The sequence below is a fragment of the Colletotrichum acutatum genome, assembly GCF_030867785.1.
Source record: "Colletotrichum acutatum strain CBS 112980 chromosome Unknown BDZ83scaffold_9, whole genome shotgun sequence".
Classification (NCBI taxonomy): Eukaryota; Fungi; Ascomycota; class Sordariomycetes; order Glomerellales; family Glomerellaceae; genus Colletotrichum; species Colletotrichum acutatum.
The window spans coordinates 26,217-37,756 of record NW_026849003.1 but is presented as its reverse complement, the minus strand read 5'-3'; the positions used below and the strand labels follow the sequence as shown (position 1 = coordinate 37,756).

Here is an 11,540-nt window from a genome sequence, read left to right as displayed (position 1 = left end):
CCAACCCTATCCATAAGTTGCCGTCAGAGCGCTGGAATTCATAGCGGGCATTCGTGCTACCTTACCTGGCAAAGTGGCCCTCATTGGACTCACTTATATGCAATGCAATAAACGAAGCTTTTCGCACCCCGTTGTGTTCTTCACCCTCATCCTTTTCTGTCTCCCTTCCAGCGGCACTCGACGTAACCATAGTCAGCCTGAAATCAGCAGTATCCTTATTCGCTCAATTCAAACATCAAAAAAGAACTTTTTATCGAAATGAGAACGTCACCAAACATCATTGTCACTGGTACGCCAGGCGTGGGCAAGACGACGCACTGCGAAGAGCTCGCCAGGCGTACAGGCCTCAAGCACCTCTCGGTTAATCAAGTTGTCAAAGATCGGGAGTGCCATGAGGGCTGGGATGATGAGTTTCAGAGTTGGATTGTTGACGAGGACAAGGTTTGTCGTCCTGTGACACTCAATTGTGGGAATTAAAATCCACCATTGCGAAAACCCCGACACTCAGTATTCCTGTTGCTTAAGTGTTTGTTATACTAATGAATCTGGGGTTCAGTTGCTTGATGCCATTGAGGGAGACGTTCAGGAAGGAGGCTACATTATTGACTGGCACGCCTGCGACTTGTTCCCCAAAAGTTGGATTGACCTCGTTGTTGTGCTGCGTGTGGATTCGACCACACTCTATGACCGTCTAGCAGCAAGGTAAGGGAGTCCTGGGTGATACTATCTTGTTCTTCGTCTGCTTTTCCCCCCTCCATCTCTTCCTTTTCGTCTCCGCAAATGTGTGGCAGCAAGGTCGTCAGCAAAGATGAAGACGAGGGCTAACACGGCTGGGCTGGCTCCATTCAGGAAGTATCCCGAGGCCAAACTCCAGGAAAATCTAGACTCAGAAATCATGGAGGTCTTACTGCAAGAGGCCAGGGAGGCCTTTGACGAGGAAATAGTCGTGGAGCTTACAAGCAACACATCTGACGAAATGGAGACCAACATTTCGAGGGTGGAGGCATGGCTTGAGCAATGGAAGAAGGATCACTCATCATGACGAGGTGGATGAGGACGACGGAGTGACGACGTGTCAGGGAAAATGAACGTGAGCTTGGTCTCGTTGGGGGGGGCTGACTCTGTCGTGGGAAGGTGCCAGGGTAAAGAAGTCTTCTTCATCGCACTACTCATGGAACTGCTGACGATGTTACGTGGGAAAGGGAACTGCATAGACATATTCGTCCTCAAAAGGCCATTAGGCGTTGTCTCGATGCAAGATTTTGATCATACGTAAGGACCTGCTTCGCAGCAAGTCTTATATTTGGGCCCAGCACGCGCAAGTATTTTCCATTGCCCGTGACATCGAACTATTGTATATGCAACTAGACGACGTCAGTAAAGTGGATAATGCAACAGGGCGCGATCACATTCTTCGGCACCGAAGCAAAGTAGTCGATGGGGACACAACGACTCTCTTACGTACATAACATGAACGATTGCAGTTCTGCGCCAAATCCATTGTGGAACACCTTGCACATAGCCCATCCTCCAAACAGCATTTCTTCACCGGACCGGATCTCCAGCCCTTCACATCTGCTCGTCATGTCTACGCCGCCGATGGTCAAATTCATCACTGGCAATGCCAATAAATTGCGGGAGGTCAAGGCTATTCTAGAACCAGCAATCACGGTACTAAGCCACGCTGTTGACCTCGAGGAAGTCCAAGGCACAGTTGAGGAAGTCACCCTAGCCAAATGTCGCAAGGCCGCCGAGACTGTGAGTAGCGGTATCTCAGAAACACCTAGGGTGTAATCCATAGCATATTAATCCGTTCCTTTTGATCATCTTCTAGATCCAAGGACCTGTTCTGGTTGAAGACACTTGCCTCTGCTTTAAGGCTCTCGGTGATCTCCCAGGCCCTTATATGTAGGTTATATTGGGGCCGACATGCATTCTCGTCTATCCGCCTCGGACTATCATCGATGACTAACTTTTCGCGCCCAGAAAATGGTTCATGGAATCCATCGGCCACCAGGGCCTGAACAATCTACTGGTTGCCTATGAGGACAAATCCGCCGATGCTGTGTGCACGTTTGCCTACTCGCCGGGTCCTGGAAGCGAACCTCTCCTCTTCCAGGGACGAACCAGAGTAAGCCATCAACATTATTGTTCGTGCCTGAACCTTTGCCAACATTATAACTAGGGCAAGATTGTGCCGCCTCGAGGCCCGGTTGACTTTGGTAAGCAGGACCCTGGCACACTGTTGTGTAATCTCCCCGGTGTTGTTTTGCTAACCGCGTCAAGGGTGGGATGCCATTTTCGAATACGATGGTCAGACGTAAGTCTATTGTCGAGTGTTGGCAGATACTTGCCTCGCTAATGAGTTACCAAGCTATGCCGAGATGGATAAGGCGGCCAAAAACAAGATCTCTCACCGCGGTCTTGCTCTCGCGAAGTTGCAGGACTGGTTCGCTCAGCAGCGGACCGAGTGACCGCCATAGATGAGACGCACACAGTCGGGCCTCGTCGACCTGACAGCTCTTGGAGCGGTTCTAAACTCAAGAGCTACTGTGCACTGTCGAGGTCACCGCGATTCGGCTATCAAGTCTGCGATATGGTTAGCCCGGTCCAGGGCGAATTTTGTGCTCAGGACCTACCTCAGAATTTCGAACTCGCGGTATCGTCGGAGGTACTTGGCGCCCCGGCGATATGGCTTGAGAGATTCATCTGCTGATTTGTGCTTGAAAGTTTGGCCAATAAGTCGGGCAAGCGCGGGTGGATCGCGAAATACGGGGTCAAAGACGAGCAGGTTAGCAGGGCCATGCTTTTGTTTTTCGAAGCCAACGATTGTCAATGAATGGCCTGAACATGATGTCTCTCTTAGCAGACTGTTTTCTTCCACGTGACAAGAACAGTGACCTACCGGCATGCTGAAAGTATATAGGCGGAAGTGACGTGCAGGTTACTTTTGAGCCTTGGCGATGCGCTCCTTGCTTAAAGTACTGCTCGACGGCGATCATCAGTTTGGCCTCGGACTTTCCTTGCTCCTGATCTCTGAACCCCTGGGCAGTGCATCTGCTTCAACGTCAGTCATTTGCTCATATGAGTTTCAATACTTGTACACCCACGGTATTTGAAGGCCAACGAAGAGTGCTTGGGCCTAGGAGCCCCAAAAGTTAAACAAAAGTTTCAATGATACTGCGGGTTGGTCCCCGTCTTACCTCTGGAGTACCGATATACTTGCGAGTCCCCTTGATGCCGCCGGTTTCAATCCGCCCCTGGGAGTTGATACCGAGATCCCAGGCTCTCTCGATGAGTTCCTGGATCTCGAATATAGTAGGCAGCCGGCCCCGAAAATGATCCACGCCAGGAGCATTAGCGCCAATAATGTAAGAAATCATCATTTGAATGTTGCGGTAGCCACAAAACCCTCCTAGATGTCATTGAGCATCAGCTTTTCCTAATAAGTTTTTGAGACTACGATACCTTCTTTCTTGAGCTTTGATACATGCTGAACGGCCGGGTCGCACAAGAAGGCATATTCGGTGGACTTGCTCTGGCTCAAGAGCTGCTCGAGAACAGAAATCACCCCTACCTGCGTCAGTGTCACCCGACCACGCCGCGGCAGGGCACTCACCGTCGCTCTTCACTTCGCCACCTTTATGAAGAAGAGATACGAGCCAGTCTGGCATCTGCTGTTCATGCGCATATTTTCCCAATTCTGCTTTCTAAGAAGGATCAGTCGGAATTCCGTTTCAATTAAATTAGGAGGTTCTGTACACCAAGTCGTTTTTCTCCTTCCTTGCCTGTCGACTTTGCTGTCAGCGACAGCAGTTTTCCTCGCTTCTCAACGTTCGCATTCTGACCTTCGGTAGCAGATTCCCGGTGGCTACTAGAGGCGGCGGCGACACTTGAAGTATTGGGTTGCCGAGATTGAATGATAGCTTGGGAATTAGGGTTCTCAGCAACTTGGCGGTCTTCCTCTAGGTGAAGGTCCATGTGATAGTCAATTTCTGCCAAAGGAATGCTTTCACCGCATCCCTCGATTGGACACTCGGCATACTGCTCTTGCGGCGTCCCGGTTGCAGGTGCGGAAGAGTGAGAATTGTCTTCCTCGGGATGGAATGTCTCCATATGCTGGGGAGTAGTCAGTGGACTGAAAAGACCTTGAAATGCAACCAGACTTACCAGCAACATCTCGAGCTCTCCTCCGCCAGCCTTCCCACAAAAGGGACAAATCATGTTCTGCTCCATGGTAACAGACCTAAGCTGACAACGAGGGCCAGGCTAGCCAGGTGGATATCTTATGGAGTCGGAGGCGAGTTGGGTGAGATGAAGTTGGAATGAGACAAGTGGAATGACGGCAATATAAAGGACAGTGCGATGCAACACATTCGAACGCCTGCTAGTTCAGTGAATGGGCACTTTTCTTGATCAACCGAGAGGATCCAGTCAAAGCTTGTTTGCCTCAAAGCATTGTTGTATCCCCAGTATTCGACGCTTGACTTGAGATGCTGCACGGATGAGGGCACAAAGATGGTAGGTCTCTAGTGCAGGGTTCTCCAAGGGGCCCAAGTGGGAGGTGCTTGTCAATGTATGACCTGCAAGAGAAGAAAGGCTCTCGGCTTCGCTGCTTTCAATATTCTCACAAGCCCGACGGGCAGACAAGGCTGTTAGAGGATAGATAAAGTATGTGAGGCACAGGAGGAATTAGTAGTAGGCTGTCGCATTGAGCAGTTCCAGAGGCAGTAAGAGCGACCAGACCGGATGGGACTCCACGAGTTGAGTTCCTAGCTGATGTAAGGTAGGGGGTCCACAGGTCCAATTTGCGCGCCCAACCAGCAAATGGGCAAGGCAGAGTCGGCGCCTGAATTGTAGGAATAATAAGGTGCATAAGACAAGGTAGGCCCCATTCTCCAACCCAAGCTGCCATTACCATATTAGGTGGTAAGTTCGTCAAGTGAGGTAAGTGGTTATTATTATCATCACCGTTATCGCAAGTAGGTACCTACCTTACCTTATCCCTATCCGTACGGATACTCCTCTGTTGGCCCTCCCCCTGCAATTCGACTCAAACACCCGCATGGTACCCACATCATCCGAGACAGTAGGTTGCTAAGAGGTATTGAACGACCATCAGCTGTCCTTCGGAGAGCATTGCGCAACCCAAGTAATTCACCGCCGTGATTCGATGTCCTCGTGCACTCTAAACAACCTCAAAAATCACCATCTGCACCAACACCTCTTAACCACAGCTACAGTAGCTACCCAGTCACCAACCCAATATGTCAGCACCAGTCGAGTCTGGTGCCATTTTAAGGCTGAGTCGGGTCTGCGTTTAAGTGTAATTGATGTGGTGGTCTCTATTAACTCCTACATGAGAATGCATTTGCCCCCCTCTGCCGTCTCGCCCGGATTTTGGGCCTTCTCAATCTCGGCAATCAAGATATCAAAGGCCTTTCCGACGTTCTCGTTGTATCGTGCGCTGGCCTCCGTCCATCCGCATTGGATCTTCTCTGCTACTCTTTTGCCTTCCTCTGCGCTGACTTGTCGTTGTTCGGGGCGGAGATCACTCTTGTTACCGACGATGACTATAGGGACTGATTCGGTACCCTTTTGTAGTTTCAGTCAGTACTTTGCTCTTGCTTCCTCATTCTGCCATGGGGTATAGGTACCAAGTGATTCAGAATCTTCTCGCGGATTACTTGCACCATCTCAAAAGACGGTAGAGACGACACTGAGTACACTAGCATGTAGCCGTGGATGCCGATGAAGTGTTTCGAGTTCAAAATACTGTATTCATCCTGCAATTTTCTGTCCGTCAGTCGAGGCACTTATTCTTTCTCACGTCTCCGATCCCATGCATAGCGCTTCCAACTTTTCCTGCTGAATGCAGCTCGTCGTCTTGTCTGGTCGTTGCTTAAAGCGATAATTCAGGGATGACGTACCTGTCCTGCAGTATCGACAATTTCTGTTGCAAATTCTTGTCCCTTGTAGCGAATCGTTTTGCTGAAGGTGTTCTCGATGGTAGGGTAATAACTATCAACGAAGTGGCCGTCTACGAATTGGACTGCCAACGATGATTTGCCTTTCAAAGGTAGTATGTTAGTCTATGGATCCTGCTTTCCAAAACCAGACATGTGCCGCATTTAATGCAAACGGGAACAGTCTGGCCATGTCGTCATGGGGGAGAGAACGGACCGACGGAACGACTGCCAACAATGGCCACTTTTCTGTTCTTTGGCGCCGGCATTTATGTGACTGATAAGTAGGTGACGGGGCGAATAAAAGGAAGGGATTGTCGCTGAAGCCCTTTGCTGGGGAGGAAAATGCCCGCACTAATGCTGGATTCGAGAAGTTCGTAGGGAGAGGCTGGAAGATGGTAAGGTTGCAGTAGAGAGACTTGACTGTTGCTGTAGTGCCTCTGCTGTGCAATGTGGGCACGTAAGATGCTGCCCTTTTTTTTATCGAAGGCTGATATTACCTTAGGCAATAATTGGCTGCATAAGGTGAGGAGCGAGGAGAATGTTGTAGTCGAAGCAAGTAGGAAAGAAAGAGTAGTCGGACGCACAGGATCAGTGTTGCAGCGTCAAGGTGTAGCAAAAAGCAGCGGTAGTAATGGATGTTGATGGAGAGATTGATGGAGGGGGGGATGAGCGGCGGCATGGCGTATGCAAGTATGGAACGAACCCAGCAGCAGAGAGCGGGATACAACGCAGGCACATGCACAATGTCTTAGGAGAGGCGGGCTTCTGCTACCAGAGGCTAGTACTGACACATTGCTCTGTGCTCAGGTCATTTACCAGCTCTCTGGCCTGGACTTAGTAGTGGACCCGTGCTAAGGCTAAGGGACCTGCTTACCTTGATGAAAAAAGGTAAGGTAGGTGAGGAACTCACGAAGCCCAAGAACCAAGAATGCCCTCTGCGAAATCGTCGCTTAGGTATCCCGGACCGTAGAGTCTCGGTTACCAGATCTTGCCTTTTTCATAATATTGTTGCCTCTCGCTTCTATTTGTTTATTCTTTATACAAGGTAAGAGAAGCGCCTCCAATGTCCCACCACATCGTGCTGGATTCGGAATACCTCAATACCTTCTTCGGAAGGTTATACCGCAGAAACCCTCCCAACCTGGAAATTTCCACGGCCCAAGATATTAGACATCCGTACCCTACCTTTAAACGCCTAATAGGTATGTAATCAGTGAGGTGCGTCATGGCTGTCTCCGGTACGGGGTTTGCCTTACAACGGAAGGGTTCCAATAGTAATCGAAATCAGACGTTACTCTAGAGAATTTGAGCAACGATTGGTGGTAGGATAAGCTGGATCCAGCTAGACTCTGTCTTGCCCGTCATCCAATTCGAAGGTTATGTGATAAGAATTCTTTTTAAGTACCCAACGATGGGCGACGGAAGCGTCTTGTTCCTCGCAAACCATCCTGCTAGGACACCTGCTTGCCTGCCTATCCACCGGCCTTCATTGCCGCGCCAGTCTGTCAAAATTGTTGTTCAGAATCCCCCAAGCCGGATTGCCACCGTCTTTTCTTAGAAGACATTGCTGGCAATGACGGCAACGGTGGCTGACAATACTACCCGTTTTGGCTCCGAAGCCACTGACTTACACCTAAATGTATCGTCTTCCCCAGTAAATGCCGACTGTAACTCGCTACCGACTAGAGGCTTTATGCCTCTGCCTCAGCTCGTTAACGAGGTTTTGCAAGCTCGTCGTCAACTCATCCGTGTCCAACTTTTGGTGCAAAGCCATAAACTCCTGAATGGAATCGAGCAAGTACTTGGTGCCTCTTCCGTGACTCTTTTCCTCCAGCCGCCGGCGTACTTGGCTACCCAACGACAAGTAGCCTAATAGTATCGCCAAGTAACCGTGGGCTACGGCAACCGAGGTCTTCTCGACTGAATCAGCCTATTCAATCATGTTAGTCTAGCCATGTCTGTGCCGTTCGCCCTGTCCCCTGATTACTCACTGTTCCAGCCGAATCGCGATGCTCAAGGTAGACTTCTATCAGCCTGTCCAAGGTTGTGCCGTCCTGCCCCTGCCACGCATCCACCGACTGCCGGGCTGACGGAGAGTGCTCGGAGGTATTGATCATGACGCCTAGTAGCAGCATGAGCGTTTCGTAGACATCCTTTGAAAAGGCCCCTTTGCGGATAGACTGCTCCAGGAGCTCAAACCCCGCAACGCTGGCCTCTGCTAGCTCGCGGAAAAGATCTCCTCTACTGAAGGCGCTTGCAGCAACAGGGTTGTTATTTGTTGTGTTCAGTGCCAACTTCAATGCTGTCGACTCGAAATCGCCGAATTCTTGCAGAGGTCGAGCCATGGCTGTCGTCAGAACATCTGCGAGGATGGGAAGATATCGCTTTGTCCATCGAGGGCCGGCGTCGGATTCCATAGCTGCAATCGAGTAGCCTTCGAGGAGCGAAAGCGCTAGGCCGCCGTCTGTTCCCTCCATCCCATGAGTTCTACAATTTTGCCAGCCTGTCTCGGCGAAGCCAAATAGCTGATCTGTCAAGCTAGAGAGGATGTGTCGTGTCGCTGTACTGTCACCATCCTTGCAGAGTACGGATATGGCTTTCAAAGCAACCGTTCTTGGCGACAGCACGGCGGGCGGAGAGCCCCTCCATAAATCCAGGTGCTGTATCGTAGATTTCAAAGCAGTAAGTGATGATTGTGCGTTCCTAGATAAGTTAGATTTCCTTTGCGCTGCAATGCTGACCATGTCTTCGTCCATGTTGAACATTCTCGATGCCAGTTGCGCAATACCTTCGCTCTGTAGCTGAGGGACGAGATGAGGGACCGAATATGATGTGAATAGAACCAGAACAACAGACAGGAGGACGAAGCCGCTGACAAAGTCCTCTTCCTGTCCGAGAGCGTGAAACAAGGCGTCCTTCGCACCCTGGTCGCGAAATTGACGGACAAAAGTCTTGTCCCGCAGCTTACTCGCCAGCTCCAGTAGGGCGTTGCGCCTCGAGCGCGCTGTCTGTGATCTGGGCGGCTGGGGCGTGCCGACTCTGTCAAGCAAATCGGCCATGCTGTCTGCAAAACGGTGATTGGCACCAGCTTGCCTGAGCGCATGGATATCAATGATGCCACCACCCCTAGCAGAGTCGTCTTCCTCGATCTCTTCTTCTTCGAATGTAAAGGACGCAAGCTTCGACATTGTTGGGGGCGGGCTCAGATCATGCTGGGTGCTTTCAACTCCCATCTGGCTGCCTAGGCTGTCTCCCCCCGACTCATCTGTCTTCAGCGTCCTCTGCTCTCCGTACGTCGATCTCAGCTTCCTAGTGCTTGAGAGCACCTTGGGCCGCATCGATGGTTTCGGTGTCATGTCAATAGGCTTTATCGGGGTGGAAGGAGAAGCATCGGCCGCTTTCGTCCTAGAGTGCTGCGAGGAATCTGATATTTCGGAGTCCGAGTCGGAGCTGTCTTCTGTTTGCGCCGCTAACTGATCGATGAGACGGATGCGCTTCGGCTTGGATGGCATTTTCGGCTTCGTCGCTTGTGGTCTTGTAATCGTGGAGCTTGGCTTTCCGACCACCAGCGCTTCCGAAGGTTGTGAGAATGCCTGTCGTGTCTGCAAGTTGGGCCCGGTCATGCGAGGAACCTCAACCTCGGGTTGAGCACGATGAGCGCTCCTGCGTGGTTCGGCTTGCGTCGGTATCTTGGGTCTATCGACCCCTCGCGGTAAAGGATCCTGTTTGGCGGCGCATAAAGAACTAGATGCGCTTGTGTTGAAGGGCGATTTCCCTCGGCGGGTATGAGAGGGCAACCCCGCTGGCGGAGCGATGACAGGTGTTTTGACATCGACCTTGCGATCAGCTTTAGCCATAGGCGCAACAGCCATCTTCCTCTTCTTCGTTTTATTCAACCCATCAGACTGGATTACGGGCGCGTCAACAGGTGGCGCAACTTGCCGAGAAAGTGCAAGGCGCAAAGGGTCATCGGATGGTGGGTCGTAAAGATCGTAGAGCTGGTCGGCAGGCGCTGATGAGGCCTCGGTTGGTTGCGTGGCACTGCCGGCGCGTCGCGAAGCATTTGACAGGTCGAGAAACGCGTGAATAGGTCGTTTTCGCGATGTCTTGCCGTAAGTTGTTGACTTTTTGCGCGGGACGCTCGGCCCGTCCCTGGTAGCCATGTTATGTCGGGGCCAACGCAGACAGGCTTATGACAGCCACGGTATAGGTTTTTAATGAAGCGAGGTGAAGCGAGGGGGGTTATTGGCGATGCGCGGTGATTACGGGCAACGACGGGAGAACTCGGTATGGCGAACGATGGGTGGAACAATGAGTCCAATGATTACTTGGGCGGAAGTAGCGACGCAGGCGGCGCTTGTCAAGAAGAGCGTGGGGTGGTTGTTGTTTCCAAAAGGACCGGGAAGGGCTATAGCTGAGTGAGGTGAGGCGCGGAGGCTTGCGGCGAGGCACGTCCTGCTGGCTTGCAACTCTGCCTTGCCTTAGTCAAGGTAGCAGCCGATGGAAAGAGTAGAAACGGGGAGACTCTGCAAGCCAATAAGACAGCCTTGCACATTCACAGGAGAAGAGGCACCCGTCAGAGTCGAATCCTAAACGTAAGAGGTTTTGATGGATGATTTAATTCATTCAGGTGGAAACAGTGCTTGAAGAGCTCCCAGGTAGCTGGATAATAGAGAGAAGAAAGGCATGGTATGGAGTATTGCGCAGTAAGGTAGGTAGCTTACCTCAGCTCCAATAGTAAGGACAAGGACGGGAACGGGCATTGCGTCTGTTTGTCCTCCGCCTGGGCACAAGTTTCCTGCCGTGCTGTGGCTGCCGCGCCGTCCAGCGTCGCTTCCGCCGGACGGGTCATGTTTGTAATGACCGGACGCAGGCTAGGTACCTGCCTTACCTAGGCACCAACCTAGGTAGGTAGCTTGAGAAGAGGCAGAAGTACTTGTACCACTTGGAAAGCACTTAAGGATACCTGCCTGCCTGCCTGCCTGCCTGGTCATCCAAATGCAAGATGCGCAACTCCGATTATTGAGTAAATACGCTTATTGTCATCTAGGATACGTGCCTACTTGCGGCAGGTGGTTGATTCGCCTTCGATACCTAATTATCTAGGTACCTACATAGGCAGTGTTCTATGCTAAGGTAGGTTGCTGGCTGGTTGGTGGGGTGAGACCCCGTCAACCCAGGCGTGCCAGGACACTGCAGGTAAGGGGGTAAGTTATTAGGTGTATGTACGAATGAATTGGATCAGTTATAACCCCTCACATCAGAAACCAGCCCCGCACGACCCTTATCGCTGGTTATTGTGAGCTAGGTACCTATGAGTATGAGCGCATCAGGTTGAGCAGCTTCAGTGCCTTGAGGTGCCTTGACACATACCTTGACAAAAGTATGGTAAGATACTAACCAAATCAGTATTTCCCACGTTGATGGTTACCTGCCTATTATCACCTACCCACAAGTCGAGACACTTTTGCTTTCTCGTAGGACCACTTCGCTTCGTTACCTACCTTCCTCGACACGAGGTATACCTAGGTAGGCAATCTACGGATACCTACCCTACCTTACCATACCTTA

The 11,540-nt window shown here is 51.1% G+C and overlaps 5 protein-coding genes across 5 annotated transcripts; 2 read left to right on the top strand and 3 right to left on the bottom strand.

Annotated features, from left to right (window-relative positions):
- Positions 1–258: 258 nt before the first annotated feature.
- Positions 259–1,042, top strand: BDZ83DRAFT_567801 (POS9-activating factor FAP7; the record flags this gene model as incomplete). The annotated part of the gene is made up of 3 exons (XM_060503990.1): positions 259–441; positions 557–702; positions 850–1,042. The coding sequence occupies 3 exons, from the start codon at positions 259–261 to the stop codon at positions 1,040–1,042; spliced, it is 522 nt and encodes a 173-aa protein (XP_060369867.1).
- A 542-nt stretch (positions 1,043–1,584) lies between these two features.
- Positions 1,585–2,474, top strand: BDZ83DRAFT_715992 (Ham1 family protein; the record flags this gene model as incomplete). Its single annotated transcript, XM_060511806.1, has 6 exons — positions 1,585–1,758; positions 1,835–1,908; positions 1,987–2,131; positions 2,186–2,222; positions 2,287–2,320; positions 2,375–2,474. 6 exons carry the CDS (start codon positions 1,585–1,587, stop codon positions 2,472–2,474), a joined length of 564 nt encoding a protein of 187 aa, XP_060369866.1.
- Positions 2,475–2,635: 161 nt separating this feature from the next.
- On the bottom strand, positions 2,636–4,116 carry BDZ83DRAFT_715991 (peptidase family C78; the record flags this gene model as incomplete). Its single annotated transcript, XM_060511805.1, has 7 exons — positions 2,636–2,844; positions 2,906–3,057; positions 3,111–3,142; positions 3,204–3,415; positions 3,469–3,573; positions 3,620–3,710; positions 3,763–4,116. The coding sequence occupies 7 exons, from the start codon at positions 4,114–4,116 to the stop codon at positions 2,636–2,638; spliced, it is 1,155 nt and encodes a 384-aa protein (XP_060369865.1).
- A 1,239-nt stretch (positions 4,117–5,355) lies between these two features.
- On the bottom strand, positions 5,356–6,235 carry BDZ83DRAFT_715990 (ras family protein; the record flags this gene model as incomplete). The annotated part of the gene is made up of 4 exons (XM_060511804.1): positions 5,356–5,595; positions 5,658–5,786; positions 5,931–6,070; positions 6,184–6,235. The coding sequence occupies 4 exons, from the start codon at positions 6,233–6,235 to the stop codon at positions 5,356–5,358; spliced, it is 561 nt and encodes a 186-aa protein (XP_060369864.1).
- A 1,409-nt stretch (positions 6,236–7,644) lies between these two features.
- BDZ83DRAFT_567668 (uncharacterized protein) lies at positions 7,645–10,132 on the bottom strand (the record flags this gene model as incomplete). Its single annotated transcript, XM_060503974.1, has 2 exons — positions 7,645–7,899; positions 7,961–10,132. The coding sequence occupies 2 exons, from the start codon at positions 10,130–10,132 to the stop codon at positions 7,645–7,647; spliced, it is 2,427 nt and encodes an 808-aa protein (XP_060369863.1).
- Positions 10,133–11,540: the final 1,408 nt, after the last annotated feature.